Raw genomic sequence first — 25899 nt, forward strand, 5'->3', positions numbered from 1 at the left:
CCGGGCTCCGGCGTCCTTCCGGTCTCCTGAGTGGTAGCCCCGAGCCCACACACTTTCAGCTACTGTGAGATTAGGACAGTGTCAACACCATCTTGTGTTTTCTCTGTGTAGAAATAAACCCAGTCTCCTTACTATTGTCTCCGGTTGATCTGTCCGTAACATCGTGTTCATCCTGTACAAACAAATCAGGGAGATTCCCCCGAAGCGCATGAACGAGTTCACACTGCATCATCAACAGGAAACACAATTTAACTCAACAGGAAACACAATTTAACTCACCTGCTGGGCAATATACACTCAAACTATTGCACTATTACTTATATTATTACATTGTTTTATTATACCGTACATACTTATCAAAAACCGGTAAATCCACTTGGTACTTAATTTTTCTGACCTGTATTATAGTGTATTATATTTTTTTGCTTAGTGCTTCTGTTCCTGTGTGCACTGACGTGACAGTGAGCTGCTGTAACAAAAGAGGTTCCCCTCGGGGATCAATAAAGTATTTCTGATTCTGAAACTGTCTGCATCGCCTGTTCATTTATCTTCAGATCAAGTCGAGGTGTTCACAGAGGAAGGGGTCCATCTCACAGAGACACTCAATCATCTCTGAACCAGCAGCTTCACCTTTCTTCCTCACCGTGTCGATAACAAAACGAGCTTTGTCTCTATTGTGCTGCATCTCGTCCGCTGCCTCCCTCTCAGAATCAGCCAGCACCGTTTTCTCATTCAGTTTGTCCAGCAGACTTTTGAGAACAGGTCCTGATATCCCATCGATGAAGCTGCTCCGTATGGCCGACAGCCTCTCATTTGGAGGGAGATTCAGAGCGCTCGGCCCACAGGACCTTCTTACTCCAGAGGACGAGAGACAAACTCGTCTTTCCCAGACGCTGTGGGAGCTGTTGGTGTCTCTCAGAAACAGTTTAATATGTTTCATGATTTTGTCTAAACTCACCTGGAATGATGGGAGGTAGGTAGTTGTCGTAGTCGTCACAGTCAAATTCTGCTTCTGTTGGCTGAACTAGAACGGAGTCGTCTTCAGGACAAGTGGACAGTGTGTATTCCTGCTTTGGGTGCAGCTTACAGTGTGGGGATGTCTCTACGTAGAGCTCATCTCCAACTAATTTCTTCCTGGTGCGCAGCACATCCCGGAGCACGACGTTCCTCGGTAGCAGCAACACATTGAGGAGGGATGTGGGATCCGGATCAGCCGGGGGCCTGTAGAACAGCAGAACCAGCGCTCGGACCGGGTCGGGCGGTGAGTCTTCATCCTTGACATTACCGAAACCAGAAAACCCCGTGATGTTTATAATAACATGAGTTTCTGTGATCTTACGAGGGCCGATGAACTCCATGCCCTCATCATTCACGTGAGCAACTGACAAGAATTCACATCCACCTGTGGAGCGGATCTCACAGTGTGGGAGATGAAGCTGACACACAGACTGCTGCAGACATTGGATGTCAAACAGGGGTCCTGCAGGCTGCTTGTGATGTTGGGCCAGTAGCCTCCTGTTCCAAGGGACGACCCTGTAGACCACGTCCCCTGCTCCCTCCATGTGGAACACCAGGCCTGTCACGCTGCACTGGTACAGGCCTGGGCAGGAGCACTGGAACCTGTAGGTTTCATCGTTTTCATCAGCAGCGATATCAGGCGTGAACTCCTCAAAGCTGCTTTTTAGCAGCATGGCAGGTAAGCTCTCTGCTCGTGTAAAGCTCTGGTTCTTTGCAGAGGTTATTTGACTCAGCGAGGGAACGCTGTGAGAACGAGGCAAACAGCTGGAGGCTCTTTTACTCCGACCGGGATCTGAGGAGGAGGTTTGGAGGTGAGAATGGGTTTGCTGGGTGTCTGTGACTGAGCAGTTCACAGCTGTAACAGGTGCCTCCATTTCCACCAGGACACCGTCACCTCCTGACTCGATGCCAGGCTGCACAGACAACAGCTCACATGCATCTTGTACTCTGCTTCCTTCAGTGCAGACATAACTGGAGTTAAATCTGGGGTAAACACAATCTGTGTCTGTTCTGTTTGGAAACTGTAAGCTATTGTCTGATATAAAATAATTTTTTAAGTCACCGTAGAAAAATAATGCACAATCTATGCTACCAGACGCTTCATCCCTTTCTCTGTCATAGAATGCAGCAGAGTCTGAATCATCGTTGGTGGAGAGTTGAAGGGTGGAGGGACCAGCAGTTGCACGTGGCTCCATTTCCTTGGTATTATCCTGATTGTCTCCTGGCGTAGCATCTGCCGCAGAGGGGTGATTTTTTATCATTCCTGTTTCTGTGATTGTACCAGGTGAAGGTTGATCTAACATGTAGTCAGGGGAGTCGATGGCAGAAGCAATATTAAAGGAATCTTTCTTATGTTTTTTCTTACTTCTGCAGCTGTGGCCTCTGGAGTTTCTCTTCCGGGGTTTATAATTAATAGGAGTAGGGGGAACCAAATTGAGGGGCTGAGGATGAATATTAGTGTAGACGGGGGACGAGGGAGAATGTTTGATTGTACGTATGAAATGCCCGGACAGAGCTTCATAAGTGTTATAATCAAAGTCAGTGGTGTGAAAATCGACAGGCAGAAAGGTTTCATTTGAGTCCTGCTCTTCAGTAACAGGTGGCCCTGTTTCTTCTACAGCACTATGGTCACCTCCAGGCTCACTTTCTGACTGCACCGGAAATGCACATGCACCTTTTTTTTAGGCTTTCTCGAGTGATGTAAGTAAAGCCCTGACCAACAACAGGGCTATCTTCTGGATATAGATGGACTATTTCAGAGGAGAATGGGGCTGAATTAAACAGAGTTTCTGGTTGAGTACATTTGCTGGGAAATGCTTGTTCTTTCTGTTTTTCTCCAGTGCTGTATCCTTGGAGAACCTCAGTGCTGCTTTCTGGACATGGAGGGCCACCGACAGAAGGAATAATGGCCATGCTTCGTGGCACTGTAGTTTGTAACTTTTTACATGGAGGATTATAATAATCTGAATCAGAATCAGAAAGAATCAAATAAGGTGGGGAGTCATTCACTATCCAAGAAAGAGGGGCAGACATAACAGAATGTACTATGTCTGGGTCATGATGGACTGTTGCTGTGGCTAAAACCTGATCTTGTTTCTCCCCAACCTCAGACAGGTTGTTGCAGACAGGGCTGTCGAGTAACCGTTTGTAAGAGAGGCCTGATGGTTCAAGTGATTGTTCATGTTGATTAAATAAAGACTTGATTGAGCTGATGCGTTTGTTTTGTCGTCGGGAGGGAGCAGAAACACTCGGTGGGACAGGACGTATCCTAGATTTATACCACCTATCATAATCAGGACGACTCCAGAGGGAATAGGGAGAAGCGGAGGAAGACTTTCGAGACCTGCGGACACATTTGTTTGGCAGCTTATCCTGAACACCCTGCTCTGAAATCTTCTCATCTGCAGTCATCTGTTTTTCTGAGATGGAAGTTTCACTTCCTAGATGTTCATTAAACTCTTCTTTCTCTGCCTGTGGTGCGTCACCTGTCTTCTTACAACTGCCTGCGTCATACCCAGCAGAGAGCGGAGAGGGAGTTGTTTCCTTTCTTTGTTCCATCTTTTCTTTTTTCAACTCTATCTCAAATGCAAATCTTTTAAAACAGCTTCTTCATGTTGGCTACTGTGTTTATCACCTGGTCCCAGATCCTAAAATAAAGCAGAGAATGGAAAATTAAAATCCTTTTTAAAATATAAAGTTGTTTTAGATTTTATAACACAATTGAACATTGGTGCATACTGCATATTACAGTAACAATAATAATAGTAATAATAATAATAAATATAGCCGCAAGAGGCAATTCAGGGTTGAAACCTTTTCGCACTCAGAGAAGGGAAGGAGCGGGTTCCAGGCTTCACAAAGCTGAGCCAAGTCATTTCTATCTAGCTTCATTCTGTTTAAAGAAACTACAGAGAGTGAGAGCAATCACACTTGTTTCATCATTACAATTTATGCAGCATTTCAGTAATTGCTCACTCAAAGTTCTGCTATTTCCCCCTGCTCTATTGGGTGTGAATGAAACGTGGTGTGTACGTTCAGTACATGGAGGATGTCTCCACTGCGTTTAATCAGCATTGCTCTAAGACAACCTGAGTTATGGCCAATTTCCAGTTAAGCCCCGCCCTTGGCAAAATGTTTTCATTGATGGCGGCCATTTTCTTGGACTGATCTTCCTTCTTTACTGTAAAATAGAATTGCGTACGTCAGTCACACATTTACCAAATTTGGTGTTGATGAAGTCGAAATCCAAAAAGGAGTTGTTATATTACTGTTTTTCAGATTATGCAAATGAGCAAATCCAAGAGGCTTTTTCTGTAGAGAGAACTGAGTAGTAGATGTGTGTCAAACTTCGAGTCACTCACGGTGTTGGGAGCTGAAGTTTTCACTTTTTTGGCTGTAAATTACAGCGTCACCATCAGGCCAATCTGGATCATATTTCTTGGGAAGCAATTGCGCATCATTTCCCGTTATGGTGCCAACTTTCATGTCTCTAGCTCATTCCAGCTCACAGCTAACTGAGCAACAGCATAAGATAATGATAACAGCATAATGATACATAGACCATGCCCACGAGCACCAATCAGTATGAACCTTTTTGGTTAATACTTGTCCCCAGAGCATGTATACCAAATTTGGTGAAATTCTGTCCACCAGGTTTTGAGATTTGGCATTTGTGGCACCAACTGTGGGTCAGGTTTAAAATGCTTTGGCACGCCTATTCCCAACTACTGCAGACATGACATCTACTATGATTTATGATGACTGAGTTATGGACAATTTTCTGCTAAGACAGCCCTTTGCAAACTTTTTTGATTGACGGCAGCTGAATGAATGAAGTGAAATTGATGAAGTCAAAATCCAAAAAGTATATGTCATATTACTATTTTTCATATTATGCAAATTAGCAAAAAATCCATCATGGCGGACTGTCATGGTCCCAGAGGCTTTTTTGTAGAGCAGATTGAGCTGGATATGTGTATCAAATGTCAAGTCACTCGGAGTCACTATGTGAGGGGCGTGGCCTCCCCAAATTTGCATTTATTAACTTAAATTACAGCGCCACTATCTGGCCGATTCCGCTCATATGCCGAAGACGAAAAATAATAGTCTAATAAACGGAAGAAAGTCAATAGGGTTCAAACCTAAGAAGAAGAAGGGCACTTCCGACATGCTGAAAGAACTGAGGAAAAGACTTTACCTAACTGTAAGATGCGTCTCATAGCAATGTGTCAGTTCACAGTCATTTTTTCAGTATTACATGAATTGGCAGAACTTCTTAGCTGTGTTACGGCTGGATCAACACATCAGCTGCAGACAATCTCTTTAACCTTTTTATATTCTAAATATTCTAAACTTTCCAGCCAGTTATACACGGATTTTCTGCCTGTGAGATAACTAACTGCGTCTCAGGGAGGCGAGAAATCAAGTCTCTGCTCATTCATTTACCACAACATGACTCCTGGCAGTCTTCAAGCTTCTGTTTCACAAGTCTAATTCCATCGATGTTAAAATATAAATAGGTGACATAAACATAAGAAGAATCTATTCAGATGTGAACCAGCTAAATCTGCCAAATCTATCGACCTCACTGTGAAGAAAAGACTACAGCATATAATTATCCATAAAACCAGAGCATTGTTTTTACATTTCTGTTTGTGTAGCCTACAGGTTACAGTTTCTAAGTTGGAGAGTGAACACACAGAGAGCTTCAGCACAAGTCCACCCGCTTATCTTGCCATGATCACAGCACAGTTCTGTCGATATATCACCAAATACAAAACTTTACAGGCATCTTTTTCAAGAAATCCGGAAAGTCATCTTGTTTGATTCCTTGATTTGGCTGTGTGTGTGTATCTTGGCATTGAGTTGTGAATGGTTTAGCCCATATGTGTGTGTGTGTGTGTGTGTGTGTGTGTGTGTGTGTGTGTGTGTGTGTGTGCGTGCGTGTGTGTGTTGATATCAGTGGTGTCCAGCCTACCAAGTAAAACCAAGAGTCCAGACTCTCTGGGTCTCTGTGCTGTCTGTGCCGGTCTCTTGGACAGCCGTAGTTCCTCGTGGAATCGGACCTGGTCGGAGGATGCTGGCGGACTTCAGCGCGGATAAATCTCCATCAGGGTTGTTCGTGGTAACCGGCACATTTCTGTGTTGACTCTATAGGCTCAGCACCACATATCTCTCCTTTCGGTTTCACGAGCATTCACCCTATTTTGATGTGCAGAGATAACATCACGCCCAGTGGGCCACAGTTGTTTGGGCTATGGGATAAAGATGCCAGCCATGTGACTGTGTGCATTCCTGCCAGCCTAATCTCAAGAACAGAGTCGGAAAGGAGTGGCCATATGTGTGTTGTTCATGGGAACAGAGCTTCAGATTCACATCAAGTGGAAGCGCTAATGCAGACAGTGTTTAAAAAAACCAGCAGAAAGAATGGCTGCATGTATCAGACCTATAAATAAGTGAAATGATTCAATATGTTGACATGGTTTATTAGAGTGATATACATTTAATTTTTCTTACCTGCTTTCTTAATTTGCAGCATGTAAACCAGAGATTTATATGTTTTCATATTATGTTTGTTTGAAATTGGTGCATGGATTCTGTCAAATAAACCAAACGTATTTCTTTACTGCTGCAAGAGCTCCCTCTCTCTCTAAATGTTACATTTAGCCTACCAGTAAAACACTGTGTGTTGTAAAGCCAGTGTCTACTGGTTTCTGCTTATTCCACCACACAGATCCTGTCAGACTCTGCCTGCTGATGTGCAGCATACATCGAAAAATACATCCCAACCTGTGTGTTAAAATAAAACAAAAATAAAGCAGAGAACAGAAAATGGAAATCCTTTTTAAAGTATGAAGTTATTTTGGATTTTAAAACACAATTATGCAAATGAGCATAATAGTTGTTAACCATGTATAACAACAACTATAATAATAAGAATGTGAACTTAATAACTACATAATTGTTAAGCTGCTCCTCATGGCGACGTGTCATTATTTCAGTGTTGTATAAATGAGCAGTCCTTCCGGCCTGTTGGATTAGCACATCAGCTGCAGACAATGCAATGAATCTTAAAAACTAAGAACCTTTCTTTATACAAAACACATTGATCTGTCATGTGATCGATATATCACCATACACCTTCGTCTTTTTTGAAACGTCTGTGAAGTCACTGATTGTCCTCGATTGTCTGCTGTGGAGAATAAAGATGAATTGTTGAGGATTATTCAGTTGTGACGGAGCGTTTCTATTTTCACCGGAGCAGCTTTTCCAGCGAGTCAGCGAGTGAGAGACACACACACAGGGAGAGCAGAGATGAGTCGGAGAAATCATTTCACACGGCGTGCTCTAAAAACAGAAAAGTAGACAGCGGAAACTTTTAATCCAGAATGGACTCTTACATGTCCAATCTTCCCAAGCCAGTATGTCTCATATGTTCTGAGATCAGCAGCTTTTCAGCAGGTTAACAAGGGGGATGGCATCCCCCCTCATCCCCTCTCATCCCCTCTCATCCCCACTCACCCCCCTCATCCCCTCTCATCCCCTCGTCCCCCTTTCATCCCCTCTCATCCCCCTCATCCCCCTCTCATCCCCTCTCATCCCCCCTCATCCCCTCTCATCCCCTCTCATCCCTCCTCATCCCCTCTCATCCCCTCTCATCCTCTCTCATCCCCCCTCATCCCCTCTCATCCCCTCTCATCCCCTCTCATCCCTCCTCATCCCCCCTCTCATCCCTCTCATCCCCCTCTCATCCCCCTCAGCCCCCTCTCATCCCCTCTCATCCCCCTCATCCCCTCTCATCCCCTCTCATCCCCCTCATCCCCCTCTCATCCCCCCTCAAGTCGCCTTCTGGGTACATGGTGCCAAGTCCATACTTCCCCGTTCGGTTTCGCAAGCATTCACCTTATTTTGTTGTGCAGAGAAAATGGAAAGCCCTGTTTGGGCTGTGGGACAAAGATGCCAATGGAGGCTTAGGTCCGGAGGACCGTCGGACCCGGCCTCCTGCATGAAGTGCTTTTTATATAGCAAAGAGCACTTCATTTACTACTGTTTGAGTTGCCATTGGATACTTCTTGAACTTTATATTCTTTTATTCTTTGAGTTGTTTCTCAACCTGTGTGGGTTTGATGGTTTAACCACACCTGTCACCACACAACATTAGCTTATGGGTGTGTGTGTGTGTGTGTGTGTGTGTGTGTATATATATATATATATATGTATATGTATGTATATATATTTATAGCTACTGAATGGATGTGGTGAGTTTATTAAGTCAGCGGCTGTTTCCAAGGCCTAATCATTTAAAGCTTATCTAATATCAAACCTCGCTGATGTTAATGTGTTGGAGCAAATTTGTAAGGAGGGAGACTGATGGATCAGTACCTCACCTTTGATCCAGGATCCAGCTTTCTGATGTTGATTTATGGTGTAGTTCTACTTATTTTTTACTTCCGTTCTGTTCCTGTTAATCATCTTAGGACCTTGTAGTGGCCCGGCCCACAGGTTGGGAACCACTGCTGTATTGTAACCTATTTGCGGTAGGGGGCGCCCTAACGACAGGAAACACAGACTCATTTACAATTTATAAAGTTTAACCGAGATTGTGCAAATATCACAGCGAAACTACGGGTCCTCGTAAGGATACAGTAGCAACATGATAGTGAAGGGTAATCAATGTGTGTAAATCAATGTCGCACCAGTGTGTAACATAAAGTAGAAAACGGAGTTTCCTTAATTATAGGAAACAGAAATATTACGTCATTATTAGGCTGTAGGGTTTTTTGTTTCTTTCTTAAATTATGGGATGAAAGAATGAAAATAACTTGTTGTTAAAGTTCAGCCTGTTGAGCTTCATTGTTGTGAACACTGAACAGAACCGGAGGAGGAAGAAAACTCAGATGCAGAAGTTTGAAAACCAGAAGTTGACCGACCATCTGTAACATTTGATTTCTTTTTCTGTTAATGGTTGAAGCTCGAACTCTTCCTGTGCAGCTCACCGGTAAGTCAGACACAAAACTGATGTATTAACGTCTTAATTAATAACTAAAACTTATAACTGGACGTGTGTTTGTGAGATTTTTTTTTGGGAGTTCGGTTTATTACACAACGAAAAGCTGAGCTGGAAAACGCTGTGCAGTGTTAGTTAACATTCATAACCTTTGAAGTTTATACTGTTCAATAGTGGTCGAAAGTGACTAACAAGGCTACATTTACTCAAGTACTGTACTTAAATACAAATTGAATGAGCTGAAAAGGAACAAATCTGACACAAAGTATCAGCATCAAGATACCAAAAGTATCTACGATGCAGAATAATATTTATTATATTACTGGATTATAACTGTTGATGCATTAATGTGTTCATCACTTTAGTGTTGCAGCTAAAGGTGGAGCTACTTATATATTAATTATATAAATATTATTTATTAGTTGATTTATATTTTGTATTGATAATCTAAATCTGCAAAGCAACTAGTAACTAAAGTTATCAAATACATATTGTGAAGTAAAACGTGCAAAATGTAGAAGCAGAAAGTGGCATAAAGGGGAAATACTCATGTAAAGTACAAGTACCTCAAATTGTACTTAAGTGCAGTACTCGAGTAAAAGTACTTGGTTACCACCAGTGTTTATTATCAGAATCAGAATCAGAAATACTTTATTGATCCCTGAGGGGAAACCCTTTTGTTACAGCAGCTCGCCTTTACGTCAGTGCGCACAGGAATAGAAGTACTTAGCAAAAAATATAATAAACTATAATACAGGTCAGATAAATTATACCAAGTGGGTATAAGTATAAAATAAGTGTGAAGTACAAAGTGGTTTTACCGGTTGATGATAATAATACGGTATAAAGTAATAGTGCATGAACTGTCAAGTTAAGTGTCGCTTATTAATAATGAGACGGAGGATATTGCACAGCAGTAATAGAGGTATGAATAAATATCAATATCTTCTTATAGAAGAAGATAAAGTAAAGGTCTCCTCCTGGATTCTCTTATCCAAGTTAATTTATGATTATAAAGTCACAATTTGATTTAAACCTCATAGATAGGTCAGTAGGTCTCTCTTTCACTTTCTATTTTGTTTACCAGCAACATACCGTAAACAAGTAAACTAGGTTATCATTTGTAGTATTTGGGGTTGGACATATATATACAGAATTGTATTTTGATGAATAAATGAACCGAAATATTTGTGGGAGATTTACATTTTTTAAATCTTATTTCAGGGTACGGGAGCAGGAGAACCTCAAAGGAGCCAAACAGAGGAGAGTTCAAACACATTGAAAAACTCTCAGAGTCAAATAATAAAAAGAAAAACGGTCAGACATCAAAAAAGGAAAGTGAAGTTCGGCTGCGGCTGAAGAAGATAAAACGAGACAGAAAACACAGGAAGGGAAGAGCCAAACGAACACAGAGGTGAGTCACAGAAGTTTCCAGGAAGTCGTCTCCAGCCTTCTGTGGCTCGTTCACTTCCACTGACTGACTGTGACACTTAGGAACGCAGCAAAATGGCGTCAGCTGTGGATCATGAAAGAAAAGAAAGAGAAGCATCGTGTATGAGCAGGGCAGCCAGAAGGCTCAGGAGGGCTCTGTCCAGGATTTGCAGAGATAATTCTTCCTCTTCCCATGTGAATGCTCCTCCTCGCCCTCAGCCTGACTATGGGGAAAGCTATGCGTCGCTTAGGCTTCCTTCCACCGAAAAGTATTATAGACCCCAGTCCAGGAGTCACAGAGATAATCCTCGCTCTTCCCATATTTATGCAAATGCTGAGTCTGACTATGACGTATACAATGTGTTGCTTCACCATCCTTCCTCCGAAAAGTATTATAGACCCTTGTCCAGGATTCACAGAGATAATTCTTCCTCTTCCCTTGTGTATGCTCCTGCTATCTCTGTGCCGAGGCCTCGGCTGGCTAGCCCTACTTTTTTTAACGAGTCATATGATATGTGGAACACTGAAAAGTGTGATTTATTTTCTACTTTGTCACTGTCAGACATGACCTTACATCTTTCAGACAGAGAAGACATAGATTATAATTATTATTACAGTTCTACTTTCGGTATACCCACCTGCTCCCAGTCTAAAGCCCCCACTGTTGCTGGCCCTCCATGTCCACAAGGCAGGCCTGCAGTCCTCCAGGACTCCACTGACTGCACTGAAGGAAACAGAGTACAAGATGCATGTGAGCTGTTGTCTGTGCAGCCTGGCATCGAGTCAGGAGGTGACGGTGTCCTGGTGGAAATGGAGGCACCTGTTACAGCTGTGAACTGCTCAGTCACAGACACCCAGCAAACCCATTATTCTCACCTCCAAACCTCCTCCTCAGATCCCGGTCGGAGTAAAAGAGCCTCCAGCTGTTTGCCTCGTTCTCACAGCGTTCCCTCGCTGAGTCAAATAACCTCTGCAAAGAACCAGAGCTTTACACGAGCAGAGAGCTTACCTGCCATGCTGCTAAAAAGCAGCTTTGAGGAGTTCACGCCTGATATCGCTGCTGATGAAAACGATGAAACCTACAGGTTCCAGTGCTCCTGCCCAGGCCTGTACCAGTGCAGCGTGACAGGCCTGGTGTTCCACATGGAGGAGCAGGGACGTGGTCTACAGGGTCGTCCCTTGGAACAGGAGGCTACTGGCCCAACATCCCAAGCAGCCTGCAGGACCCCTGTTTGACATCCAATGTCTGCAGCAGTCTGTGTGTCAGCTTCATCTCCCACACTGTGAGATCCGCTCCACAGGTGGATGTGAATTCTTGTCAGTTGCTCACGTGAATGATGAGGGCATGGAGTTCATCGGCCCTCGTAAGATCACAGAAACTCATGTTATTATAAACATCACGGGGTTTTCTGCTTTCGGTAATGTCAAGGATGAAGACTCACCACCCGACCCGGTCCCAGCGCTGGTTCTGCTGTTCTACAGGCCCCCGGCTGATCCGGATCCCACATCCCTCCTCAATGTGTTGCTGCTACCGAGGAACGTCGTGCTCCGGGATGTGCTGCGCACCAGGAAGAAGTTAGTTGGAGATGAGCTCTACGTAGAGACATCCCCACACTGTAAGCTGCACCCAAAGCAGGAATACACACTGTCCACTTGTCCTGAAGACGACTCCGTTCTAGTTCAGCCAACAGAAGCAGAATTTGACTGTGACGACTACGACAACTACTTCCCATCATTCCAGGTGAGTTTAGACAAAATCATGAAGCATATTAAACTGTTTCTGAGAGACACCAACAGCTCCCACAGTGTCTGGGAAAGACGAGTTTGTCTCTCGTCCTCTGGAGTAAGAAGGTCCTGTGGGCCGAGCGCTCTGAATCCCCCTCCAAATGAGAGGCTGTCGGCCATACGGAGCAGCTTCATCGATGGGATATCAGGACCTGTTCTCAAAAGTCTGCTGGACAAACTGAATGAGAAAACGGTGCTGGCTGATTCTGAGAGGGAGGCAGCGTACGAGATGCAGCACAAAAGAGACAAAGCTTGTTTTGTTATCGACACAGTGAGGAAGAAAGGTGAAGCTGCTGGTTCAGAGATGATTGAGTGTCTCTGTGAGATGGACCCCTTCCTCTCTGAACACCTCGACTTGATCTGAAGATAAATGAACAGGCGATGCAGAACATGTTGACCTGGTGGTTAGAAACTGATCATCCTGTAACTCCCGCTGAAGAGTTTCTAATCTAATCATGTGGTTGAAGTGAAACGGCTTGGTATTAAGTTAAGGGCTGTAAATTCCCTCCTGGGGAAAAATAAAGTCTTATTTTATTGTACCGTAAATGATCTTACTGTATCTCAAAATAATAGTCTTTAGTTGACTGTATACCTTCAGCCAGCAGAGGGAGCCATTTGCTTGTTAATGGTCAGAGTGAGTGGTTGGACTGTTTAAAATACTACACTGACAAATAAGCCCGTTAGGAGGAGCCATCACAATAAAAATTTAAAAAAAAAGTAAAATCTATATTTGTTTTTGTAGCTAATCACAGGTATACTGGTATCAGCATATATGTTGGCCAATTTTTTATTTAAAAAAAAATAAAAATAATTTAAGGGATTCTAATCAATAATGTTATTTGTTTGTGTTCATTAATAGAATTTGGTATATTGCTATCGTTTAACTCTCAGGTGTTGAGTGGTTATATTGTTTCAGGTTTTTGGGTGAAAAGATGAAGGAAAACATGTTTTTGTACTGTGTATATTGTTGCTGTATCACTGAATATTCATGTTTCCAATACGAATACTCTCAAATATTGATATTGTGTTTGGTCTAAAAAGTCCAGTATCGGTCGGATAAAATGGAGACTTGAAGACTTTTCTCAAACGTTAGGGGGAATGTAATTTGCAACTGGTTTTCCAGCAGCAGGTTTTATCTTTAAAGGTGTTTTCCTGATCTCGCACACGTCTGCTGTCTGCCTGAAATGTTTTAAAATGTTTGCCAAGGTTGAAACCAGCGTTTACATCTGACATTTCCGCACGCTGCCGTGGCCACGGCCCGGGCCTGCTGGAGCTAGGGCAGGTGGAGAAATATAGCTAAACACTGAAAAATAATGAACATTTTACAGCTTCAGTTTGTGGCTGTCCTTACTGCGCGCGAGGAGTGGAAGCAGTCACAGTTATTTATTACTGTGACGTGAATTTAAGGGATCCTGTTGTTGGTGAGGGATGAAACTACCAACCTTTAACAGGCGTTGCACCTTTACAGTCTGCTGGATTGAGGGTTTATCCGTGGGGATATCAACAGCAAAGGAGATATGCTTTTAACTGTGTATTCTCTGCCTTTGAATTTGAGGATAACAACCAACTGAGGCTTTTAAAACCTCACCTTTGTTACTATTCAGGTTATATCTGGACCACTTTCTACGGCACCCTGTATAAAGCATCTATACGTTTTTATTAATGGCTTCATTAATGGTTAGCAAATCATTTATTAATGCTTTATAGATCAATATGATTCATATGAACAGCTTTTGGGTTGCCAGGTTGTGCGTTACCCTCTGGAAAAGATCTGCAGAATGTCCGAACTCCATTTATTTATGGCAACGTGTTTAACTGCAGGCTTGATTACTGTTTTTCTTTATTAATGACAAACATGTCTAACAAAATATAAAAGATAAACACTATCATCAAATTATTTTTGGATTTTTTTTTTTTTACAACCTGGCTACTAGAGCTGAAATGATGAGATGATTAATTGATTAATCAATCAACAGAAAGTTAATCTGCAACTATTCTATACTGTAGCTGTAGCAAATGCTGTTTGTTGATTGTGCAAGTGAATAAAAAATATCAGTATCCAACGTCAATATCTCTAAAATCAGGAGGATCGGTCAGTAAAAACCAATAAGGACCAAATTTATAATTTATTATGATAATCGACTAATCATTGAAGTAATATTTCAAGCAAAAATGCCAAACATTTATGGTTCCAGCTTCTCAAACTTGAGGATTTTATGCTTTTCTTTGTCTTTTGTCAGCACTGTATGATAGGAAACTTAATGTCTTTGGCTTTTGGACTGTTTGGACTTTTTCAATACTTTATGGCTCCTTTTCAGCCTAAACAATTACTCGATTAATTGAGAAAAATAACGGTAATGCAAATGAGTCGCAGCTCTACTAGCGACCCGAACTTTGGTCATATTGATAGCTTATAATTGATCAATGAAGAATTAGTAAATGATTTATTAACCATTTGTTAAAACCATCAGATTTAGTTTTGTAAAAGTCTTGTATTTTATTTCTTTATATCTCGTCATTCACTGTGTTATTTTATTTTTCTTGTTGTGAAGCACTTTGTACTTTGTTTTGATAAGTGCTCAATAAATAAAGTTTTATTATTATTATTATTAAAGCAGCATTATTGTTGTTGTTGTTATTATTATTATTATTATTAGGGATGTGACTATTAGCTATTACGATCATTTTCATTATATTTTCACATTCATTATATTATTTTAATGCCACCATCAACCCAAAAACAATGAATCTAAGACAAGTAAAGGCAGCACATTCTTACATTTGAGAACCTAGAAGCGAATGTTCAAATAAATAAGCACTTATTAAAATAATTGCCAATTAATGTACTGTCGATCGACTATTTGATTAATCAATTATCTTCTTCTTTTCCTTTCGGCTGCTCCCTTTCAGGGGTCGCCACAGCGAATCACGTGCCTCCATCTAACCCTGTCCTCTGCATCCTCTTCACTCGCACCGATTAACTTCATGTCCTCTCTCACTACATCCATAAATCTCCTCTTTGGTCTTCCTCTAGACCTCCTGCCTGGCAGCTCCAACCTCAGCATCCTTCATCAATGCAGCTATTTTATTTGTATTTATTTTGAAGGGAACATACAGCCATTTCCGGTTTTCTCCCTGCTAACTTCCGGTTTCCGCCTGGCTAACTCCCGCTAGCTTGTCGCCGGTGATCGGTCCCAGCGCAGCAGCATCCAGCCTTCAGACCGGACGCCGAGCCGCCGTCTCTCTGACGGGTTTTCAGCTCTTTCACTTAGTTTGAGGTGTCGCAGGTCGAGGAGCGGCTCAGCGGGGGCCTCTGGGACTCTCGGTCTGGACTGCGTTAACTAACACCTCCGCACAACAAGTGGAGTTCAGCCGTTGGAGAGCACCGAGGAGGTTTTGGAGGATGAACCCCCAGTGTGCCCGCTGTGGGAAGATCGTCTACCCGACGGAGAAAGTCAGCTGCCTGGACAAGGTGAGCCGCTCAGGTGCATTCACCTGCTCACTGTGTCTGATGAAACCGTTAAACCGGCGCACATCCGAGCTCGAGCTGGAGTCGTGAAGTAGGCAAGCGTTGACCAGAAAAAAAAAAAGCCGTTAAAAACAGTTGAGAAGCCAGGAGCGGATGCTGATTGATTGATTGATTGACTAATTGATTGATTGATTGGTGAAGGTTTGTGTTATCACAGGTGTTGTAGGCTATTTCTCCTCTGACATTTAATATGAATTGTTTCTTCCAATAGTCTCTAAAATGTAAAAAAAAGAAAAATAAATAAGGACATTACTTTGTTACACCAACGGTACCAAAATAGCTAATCATTGATTAAGTTACATAAAACAGAAAAATATCATCAAATGTCAAACTCGTCATCTATTGACTTTCTGTCCTCTAATCCATTAACTGAATATAGTTGATACTCACTCAGACAATGTATAAACTTATAATCATGATTAATTTAGTTATAGTGGAGACCTAAGGTGGATGTAAGTTTATTTATGCATCTTATCTCATTAGTTTAGTTCATAAAATGCTCTTTTAATATTCCTTTATCAGCCTAAATGAGGCCTACAATGATTTTACACACAATTATGATGATTTTGTCACATTTAATGGGGATTTTCTTTCCTGTAGTGTCATGCCAACATTCATATAACTCATATCTTGTTGTATGTTAAATATACTATAAATCTGTTTTTATATAATACTGTAGGACTATCACAGCAATGGTAGAAGTTACTAAATGAAACTGTTACAGTGCCATCATCAAATAAATATTAACACACCACTGAAATAGCACAAGTGGTTAGAATAGTTGTATGATATTATAGATAAGGGATATAATAGGAACATTTTAGGACCGTGTTGATAAATATCTTTGTCTTTTTATGCCGGTATACAAAAGTAAGTGTTGATTTTTGTGTTTGCATGTTAACACCTCTGTCATCGTCTGCTGCATAATGGTGATAAATGATTAATTCAGCTTCAGCGGTCTCATGCATTCACTGTCTGTCCTATGAGGCATCAGATGACACGACGGCATGTAGGCACTGCACATGATGTTAGCTCCCAGCTTTCATAATGAAAGCCTCCCATTTCGCAAATACTGCTTGTTGATTGTGAAAGTGAACAAAAAATATCCAACTTCATCTCTCAGTGCCTCTGAAATCAGGAGGATCCAGTCTGTGGGAACCAATAAGGACCAAATTTAGCTTCCGTCCTGTGTTGTAAATGCTGACACGACTTGTTTGAAGAGAGAATAAGGGTATAAAAGAGCTAAAACGGAGTGAGAGGCAGTGATTTAGAGAGGAGGAGGCTGGCAAAGAAACAAAGGAGTATACGGAGAAAGTGAGAACGAGAGTGTGAGGGCGAAAGAAAGAAATAATTTTGCCGTCCAAGTGACTTCAGAGTCCCCTGCGGTCCCTTACAGAAGCCCGTTTAATCAGGCCTTTTGCAAGACTAGGTGCCACTTCTTTTACATTTTAAGCTGCAAAGACATAAAACCCAAATTTCAAGTGAGAATAAAAGCTAACAAGTTTTATTTCTCCAAGTTTTAGGGTGGCAGGCCTTTGATTAGAGCCACTCTAAGGTGTGGATATAGTGGAAAGGACCATAACACTGTTTTTACATATTTTAGCCCTTTTTCTGCATATCATGTATACTTTACATCAGTTAGCCATTTTGTAAACAGTGTTACTTTGGTTTATTACAGTTTATTTCTTTAGCATCCACCGATTTCCTTTTTTTTTACGTAGTAAAATCAATTAGCACACTCTTGAAAGTTGCTTGGCTTGTCAGTAGCACATTATCTGCATTGCCATGTGCTGATAATATATATACAAAAATGTATGTAATCTTGTTTTCTATGATGAATCAGACATTATAAGCGGGTTTGCCAACCAGTGGCTGAAAAATACATCCAAACTGTATGCATTTTAAAAAGGTTCATTACAAACGTACCGCAGAGGATTTGTAGGTCAGGAGCTAAAACTTTTACTAAAAAACATTTACTAAACTTTAAAGAAGAGCCCGACCGATTTTTATTTTTTTTTTTAAGGCCAATACCAGTATCGATATTTGAAAGTTTAAAAAAATCCGATAACGATTTATCAGCAGGGATTCATTTGTTTGCAATAAACTTTGTTTTGACGAGGATCCCTTGCATGTGGTTATTAAAGACTTGTGATAAAGATACTGTACTTAGTGCGACAATAATAATTGAACAATAAACTTGTTCGTGCTCTGGCGGACAGACTATGCGATGGCGACACTGTTTTTAAAATGTGACAAACGTATTATTGGCAGACACACAGTATATGCCGATACTAATATGTCTGTGATGACCTAATTATTATTATTATTATTTTAATTAAACCTTCATTTAACCAGATTACAAAATCTCTTTTCCAAGGGAGCCCTGGCCAAGATAGCAGCAATACAGTGTTTCAAACATTAAAAATACATAAACTATCTCAAAACATAACACCTCTCTATGGGTTTGCATTTTAATACATCATGCTCTTTCACTGCATTAAGCACAGGATTAATACAGAAGGCATATGACCACATTAACAACTCAAACACATAATTTGGTGCTGATTCACTCGAAGGATTTGAATAATCCTAATGCAGGACAGATGGAGGGCGATCTGAACTGGCAGTCAACTGGCTTACTTCAGTTTTGCTCTGTCACATTTTGATCCGAACAAATGTCAGTTTTCATCCAGCCTCCGACTGTATTTATATTTAGTTCGTGAAAGATTTCCGTTTGCTTCTCTATAAACACTAGCTGTCAAACCGCATCAACAGAAAATCCCAGGAAGACAGTCCCGCCCCTGCTGTTTGATTGACAGGCGGTTTGTGAGCAGCGCAGTGCAGAGACATCGCGGCACTGAGCAGCGGAGGAGGACACAAAACTAAAAGTAGAGCTTCAAGGTTCATAACCTGGTGTGTCGGAAGCTTTCAGCCACATCTCATGGCCTTTCCAGGACATGGGTTTGTTTAGTTGTCATGGAGATGGTTTAGTTGTTATCATGTGACCTAAATGTGGAATTTCAGTCATGTGACAGCGGGTCATTTAAGAAATCAAAGCATCCCAGTGGGGCTCCCCGTATGCCTGAACATCTAGTTTTTAAGTCACAAGGAGTCACGACTTACCACAGACTTACCTGAACGTCTCTGCTGATGCACCTTAAAGACAGGACCCACCTGAGAGGAAGACCGCGGCGGCGTGTTACATGTGACGGGTGACAGGTAGTGTGGGGAAAACTACATCAGTGAAGCAGCAAGCGCTTCAGATGTCTGTGAACACCAGACCAAATCGACCTGGCAGCGGTCAGAGTCATCGACGGACGGTTCACATCCGACACCAGAGACGGGGGTTACCGTCTGCTCCCATACACAACCATGTGTTATTACAAAAATCCCATATTTAGGTCACGTGATAACAACCAAGTTACCATCTCCATGACAAATGAGCAAACTCCATCCGCTGAGGAAAGCCACAAGATGTGGCTGAAAGCTTCGGAAACACCGAGTAAGTGGACCTTGAGATGAGAATTAGTTTTTTGTCAAAAGTCTGAAAGTATTTTTTTTTTTCAGAAACATAAGGAGCGAGTCTCAGGCCTAAACTGACTAATAAAATCCAATATTGACGTGTGTGTGTGTGTGTGTGTGTGTGTGTGTGGTCTCCAGAACTGGCATAAAGGATGTTTCCACTGCGAGGTTTGTAAGATGACCCTGAACATGAAGAACTACAAAGGCTACGACAAGAAACCCTACTGCAATGCGTGAGTCCCCCCCCATGTTTTGCACGTTGTAAACTGTATGATGCTCTCATTATAATATCTGTAATGTACTTACAATTAGCTTATTGTTTGCTTAAGCTGTATGTACACCATTTGAATTAAAGTGTTATTATGTTCTGTTTATGAACTGTCTCAGAGTATAAGCGCCATCCTTTGGCTGTAGCTGCTGTGTTATTATCTGCATCTGTGCCTGCAGGCTGTTCATATCTGAGGCGACCCTTCAGTTTTTTTATAGCAGCGGTGGTTTTGGTCGGTGGTTGTTTTTGGTGGTTTTGGTTGCGAGCCCAGCCCTGCTTCGCTCTCCCCACTGCTGTTTCTGTTTACAGCCCTGAACTACTGCTGACAAGCTCTGCTTGTTATTATCTGTCCGCCGTGATACACTACACTGCCCTTTATTTCCCCAAAAGAAAACGTAGTTTGCGTGGTCAGACCTTCAGAGACACCAGCGAGATTAAAAACCTCAGAGGAGGCAAAAGTTGGACCTGTGTTTGATGGATGATGGTAGTAAATTATAGCTTGTGCTGAAAACTTTGTGCTGCTATGATACGGCTGCAGCAAGGGAAGGCTGTGGCTTTGACCTTTGACCTGTTGGTTGCTTGTAATGTTGATGATCTGGGGGTTGAAGCTTATAATTTTAACTATTTAATCCCTAATTTTCCTCCTTTCTCTGACTTTCCACTACAGACATGTCTGTTTAATGCAGCAGAAATGTAGAAAGATAATAAATACTCGAGGGTCATTTAATAGTTAATTTGTTGTTTCTTGTAGTTGTGTCGCTTACAAAGATCTTTTGAATCACAGCCAGCAGTTAAGAGAACAGAAACACCCTTTGTCCACTTCACCCTCCTGTCAGACAACTAGCACTGACGCAAACACACTCATATATATTCAGGTACACACACTCTCAACAGTGGACTTAATGGCAGAGGGGTTAAAGTGACCTTTGACCCTGTGAGGTTAAAAAGGCGTTTCCTCTCGCCCTCCTGCAAACAACAGAACTTACTTCCTGATCGGGCCACGGTCGGAGAACATGCATGTTGGAATTCACACTCGCAGCCATGAAATGTTTTAGGACTTCAAGTCGTCAATATGAATTCACCCACAAGATTTACAATTTAGCAAGAAACAGTTGTTATATGAGGTTTGATTGTTGATTATTTGAGGGCAACTTGAACCTGCGGGTTTGTTTTATGCGTCACAAAAGGCAAATCTGCATTTGACAAGAACACAGAAACTTTGTCTTAGTTAAAATGTGTATATTCAAGAGGCCGCAAGAAGAGAGCAGTGGAAGGGTTGCAGTGAACAAATCCTTACATCTAAGTGACAAAATTGTGTGTTTGCAATTCCCTTTCAAATCAACCGCCATCTGGCGTCGGGACAACACTGTTCGTCAGCGTTTTCTGATCTGCCACCTCTATGGTTTAGGTTTGGTTAAATTTAGGCAACTACATAAAACTACTCGGTTAAGGTTAGGGTAAGATGTAGTCGTGGTTACCTGTTGAACTCTCTGGTGTCAAAGTCGGGTACGCGACTACACGATCCAGTCAGAAGCCCTGCCTTTCTATGGTCATCTCATTATGTAAACTAACAGCGCTGAATACTCCATTTAAATTCTGCTGTGATGAGCGTTTGTGGGTCAGTGGGTTAAGACCAATATGTGCTTGCCTACAAAAGCAACCAAAACCTTGACGTTTCGCGCTCAGACAGACACAAGCATGTCTACTCATTCACCAGTAGCACACACACCACACAATGTTTTTATTTATTGCAGCTGCTTATTTATCTTGTGAACCAACGGCAACTTGTGTTTCATAATCTCTTCCTCACTATGACAACAAGCCTCTCATCTCACCTGTTGGAGTGTATATTAGTGTTTAGAGTGCAGGCTGCTGAGTGTGTGTGGAGCAGTGTTTCCCACAGGTTGCAGTTTATTTAGGTTGTGATAGTTACTGATGACTTGTTGTTGACATTTCATTTGGTGAGCCCGGTATCTCTCAGTTCAGTAACAACTACTGATGTTACAACGTTCAGCAACTTAAAAGGAGGTCAGGTGTGTTTCGTCACAGGTGCAGTGAATCATGGTTATTGTAGTTCACTTTATGGTTTTCTGCACGCGGCAGCAGCACATCTTTACTGTGGATTGGTGTGTACTAACAGCGTTATGCTTCCTGAAATGTATCCAAAATAAAAACTGACCAGGAAATACAGAAGGAGGAGAGATGCATGATGGGAAACATCACCATGGTTTCCATGCTGCGGGTGTGTTGTTTTTTGAAAATCCACTTTCAGACTTCTCTACATTCATATTTACTAAAAGTTGTTAAAGTGTATGATTACACTTTACACTGATCTTATATCCTTTAAAACATGCTGCAGTTTGAGTCACTTTTATTTTGTGTGTGTGTGTGTGTGTGTGTGTGTGTGTGTGTGTGTGTATATAAAAAAAATGTAGCCGAACACATGATGTTTTTCTCAGCTGTGCAGGTTAATTCAGGCCAACCCTCCTTGCTGTCTCAAACACTGGAGCTAATGGCTTCAGTGTGTTTTTCTTTCCACGCACTATGACGGAGTGTGTTTGCCCTCTGAAGAATGTCACAGCAGGTCAGTTAGGACCTGCGGGGTTACTTATTCCACTTAACACGTCTGCTTCAAAAACAAAACTGACAGTTTGACCGTCAGACGTCTCAGGTTTGATGTCTTCCGCATTATAAGTGACTCAGCATGCGATCGTGCAGGCCCTTCAAGTCCCAAAAGATATAATTTTTATGCTGTGGGCACAAGTTATTAACCTGCGTCCACAATGTGGATCTCGTGCACACAAAAACTATAATCTTTTATTTGTTTGTTCACTTATTTGTTAGCCAGAAAACATCATTTAAGTAAGAACACAGAATATTTGTTGGTTTCTGTTCATAAATGTAAAAAGTTGCTTTCAATACATTTAAATACTTTTTTGCTCTGGTTACTTGGGATGGGCGTTCGTCATTAACTGTGGCATTTTATGGAGTAAAACTCAATGAATTAATCGTAGAATAACTGATATTTCCAACAAAGGTCTTTTTAATGGGGAAAAAGTAGAAAACAACAAAGTGGACAGAGAAGATGAAGCCAGATTACGGTTTCCTCATTTGTTAAATTACAGTTGTATGTGAAGTCGGTGTGACAGGTTTGTTTACTGTGCAGAAAACAGCTGCAGACGTCCTGCAGGGATTTCTAACTCATCAGTGAGAGTTTTGCTTTTGTACCTCGGTGCTACATGTAGCGCTCAGTGTACAAACCAGCGTCCTGTAATTAAAGCGAGTCTCTGCGAGGCTCCGGCTCCCTCTGACGCTCGTTGTTTCTAGTGCGATAGAACTGGTGTGTGTTGTGAAAAAGCCCGGCGGCTTTGTTTTTCTTGGCTTTTTGTGTCATGCGTCTGATCTGTCTCCATTGTTGAGCCGTGGCTGCGCTCGACACAGCAATGACAACAACAACAACTGAAGTGACGGCCTCAGTCCTGCCCCGTTTCTGGCTTTCTATTCATTTCCTCTGTGGCTGCTTCAGTTGGTTCTTGAGGTTTTTGGATTGTAAAACATCAGACCTGATCCATAAAATTAGTAGAATCTGCACTTCCTGGTCTTATTGTAGTCGCTGCTGTTGATCTGTGTTATTTTGAATGGAGGGAAACAGAGTAAAGGGCAAATGTTTACCTCAGGAATCTGTTTCTTCCCAAACTATTTAAGACCAGCCACTTAAAACAGAGTACAGAGAAATATGCCTCCTGGCTCAGTGGCAATGTTGAGTCCTGTTTGGGGCCGTTTCTGTTTTTGGCATCCATCTGATTCACCGATCTGCACTTATTTTACACAGCAAGAAGTCTTGATTTTCTCACAATAGTCAAGTTTACATCCAAATGTAGCGCACATTTTTACAGAATATCCAGAAAGTCAGTGAAAGAAATGCGTGTTTGATTATTGTTATGCCAATATTGGGAGTTGGGCACATCAAGATAAACATCTGGTGGAGCTCGTTCTCCAGTCGGGTGCCAGTGAACCGTCGCAGAAGGAGAGGACGAGATGACGCAATTAAAAGAGCTCCAGGAAAACGTGATGAAAATATGACATTTCTGTTAGTTTCATGTATTAAAGTGAGGAAGGTCACAGTCTCCTCATCGCTCCGCACAGACCTCATGTTTTCATCTCTTCGCTGGAAGCTTCAGAGATGTTAAAGTTTCCATTGCACTTATTTCGTTTTGAAGAAACAAACAAAGAAACAGGTGGATAGAAATGCACTTAATCTCTCACTCTAAGGGATTTTACACGTCGCTGATAGCGTACAATTCGACCGCACCTCACTTTTTCTGACCAGTGAATGCAAAGTAATGGCAAGTCCAGTGATGGAGCAGATTGGTGTGCTATCTGCATTTGTAGTTTAAGTGTTGTGGTCAAAATCAAAAACAGATTCATTACAGATGAAAAGCTTTTCTAGTTCTGCTCAACAAGTCAATATATTAGTTTTGTTTCCTAACATCAGTTTTTTTCACTACAGTAAGTAATAACAATATTGCTGTATTTTTCATTGCATTCCACTTGAACTAATGAGGTTTAACCAGGGGTGATCATTTTTCCACATTAGGGTGGGGTCCTGTCCCTTAATTACTACACCCAGCAGGGACACCTCACCTTCAGGGATGTGAAGGCTGCAGAGCTGCACTCATAGAGCTTTATAACTATGGTGCACGCGAGGCCAAATATACTTTTATATGTTCACTAATTTATGCTGAGTGTTCATCCCTCCTTAAGTTTACAAAGGAATAATAACCGCAGTTTCTTCTTCCATCTGAAGAAAATGTACTATTTTCCATATTTGATGTTCACACTGAAACTCGTCTGGTGGCATTGTGAGCTCAGTTTTAGATGTTGAAGTGAAGTGAAGCCTTCTAGCAGATGATGTTTATCTGCAGCTTCACGACGTGTTTAAGTCATTACAACAGCCTGGGTTATGATATTTTCATGCACTGTAAACTCTAGGTTTATGTCTTTGAGGACTCATTGTGTGATACTGTCTGTGTTTGGACACATGAGTGGTAACATGGATAATGCCTTCAGTTAAGACTGTAGGACAATAAAAAAAGCACTTTCTTTTTAGACTTGGGGGCCAAAACCTCTGAAGGTTTCAGTTCAGACCGTGGTCCCGTGCTTCTTATGATCCTCTGCAGCTCAAAAAGGGGAGGCTGAGAAAAAGGAGGGGGACAAGTGGGGACGAGGATTACAGAAGCACACGAGACTCAACACACTCTAACTGACTTTGTTAAAGGACTAATACAACCAGAAAAAGAGTTTTGACAGGTTATATTGAAGTGCAGATGGACACCTCAGACTGTCACGTCTCACAGGCATCTTTTTAAAGCCCCGACACGCAGAAACCAAATGGAAACACACATATAGACACATATGTGGATTCTTACGGCAGGTCATGAGTTTTAATCTGTAGTGTATGACTGCCCTCTGTGAACCAAGTCTTTCCCGTTCTCTGTGGAGAGAGACCTCTGTGGACTTCTATTTTCTGTATCTATTTTTGTTTGAGTTGTCAAAAATCAAGCTGAAATGTGTTACCATATGTAAAACTCACACAACATGACAGTATATTTCTTTTGCAAGGCTTTATATGTATGTAAATGTAATTTTTCTGACAGGTGTTTGGCTCAAACACAGGGCTGTAAAAGCATTAGCAAGTAGCGTCTCCAAATTAGAGCTGAAAGGATTAGTCAATTAATCGATTAGTCGATCGACAGAAAATGAATGTGCAACTCTTTGATAATCGACTAATCGTTTTAGTCCTTTCACATTCCACGATTTTAAATAGGTTTTTAACAATTTTCGGATTAATCGAGAAAATTATTGGCAGATTGGAATTGATAATGAAAATAATTATCACATACAAATGCACATTTTGTTTTTGAAAATATTTTGAAAATGTTGTCATTAGTTCTGTTTTTGTATTACAAGAACTGTCGCTAGTCTACTTTATGCTTATATTGACTTATATCAATATTTCTGATAAGAAATTGCTTTGGTGCAGTTCCACAGAGGCAGACAACAACAGCAACCGTGGAAAACACACAAGAAAATAAATGGCATAAAAAGAAATAATCAGAATTGGTAGACTCAAGAAGCCTAATGAAATTTACCGATCATTCATCCCGAGATGCCATTCAATTTCTGCAAATCAATTATTTAAGGTTTCTGGATTAGCCTCCGGACCCGGAAGGTCAGCCTGGTTGGTTTTAGCATCCATTCGATCAACAACTGGATCTAGTTTGTTCAAATTACTGCCCACCTCCCATGGTGTCTTTTGATTTGAAAGGAGAAATAAAC

General features: G+C 41.5%; 2 protein-coding genes and 1 pseudogene across 4 annotated transcripts in view; 2 read left to right on the top strand and 1 right to left on the bottom strand.

Annotated features, from left to right (window-relative positions):
- Positions 1–524: 524 nt before the first annotated feature.
- LOC122866435 (NACHT, LRR and PYD domains-containing protein 1b allele 2-like) lies at positions 525–3080 on the bottom strand. Its single transcript, XM_044176079.1, is given in 2 exon segments — positions 525–976; positions 978–3080. Coding segments are annotated over 2 exon segments (1770 nt in total). The 5' UTR covers positions 2322–3080; the 3' UTR covers positions 525–550.
- A 5489-nt stretch (positions 3081–8569) lies between these two features.
- Positions 8570–14188, top strand: LOC122866436 (annotated as a pseudogene).
- Positions 14189–15376: 1188 nt separating this feature from the next.
- Positions 15377–25899, top strand: part of nebl (nebulette) — a 105487-nt gene continuing 94964 nt past the window's right edge. Inside the window, exons 1-2 of one of the 3 annotated variants that reach the window (XM_044176083.1) lie at positions 15377–15713; positions 19431–19525. In XM_044176083.1, coding sequence (XP_044032018.1) covers positions 15645–15713; positions 19431–19525 — 164 coding nt within the window. In that variant the 5' untranslated portion in view covers positions 15377–15644. The remainder of the gene's footprint in view (positions 15714–19430; positions 19526–25899) is intronic. The other 2 variants (XM_044176084.1, XM_044176086.1) reach the window with 2 other exon arrangements.

The sequence above is a fragment of the Siniperca chuatsi genome, linkage group LG19 (assembly GCF_020085105.1).
Source record: "Siniperca chuatsi isolate FFG_IHB_CAS linkage group LG19, ASM2008510v1, whole genome shotgun sequence".
Taxonomy (NCBI): domain Eukaryota; kingdom Metazoa; phylum Chordata; class Actinopteri; order Centrarchiformes; family Sinipercidae; genus Siniperca; species Siniperca chuatsi.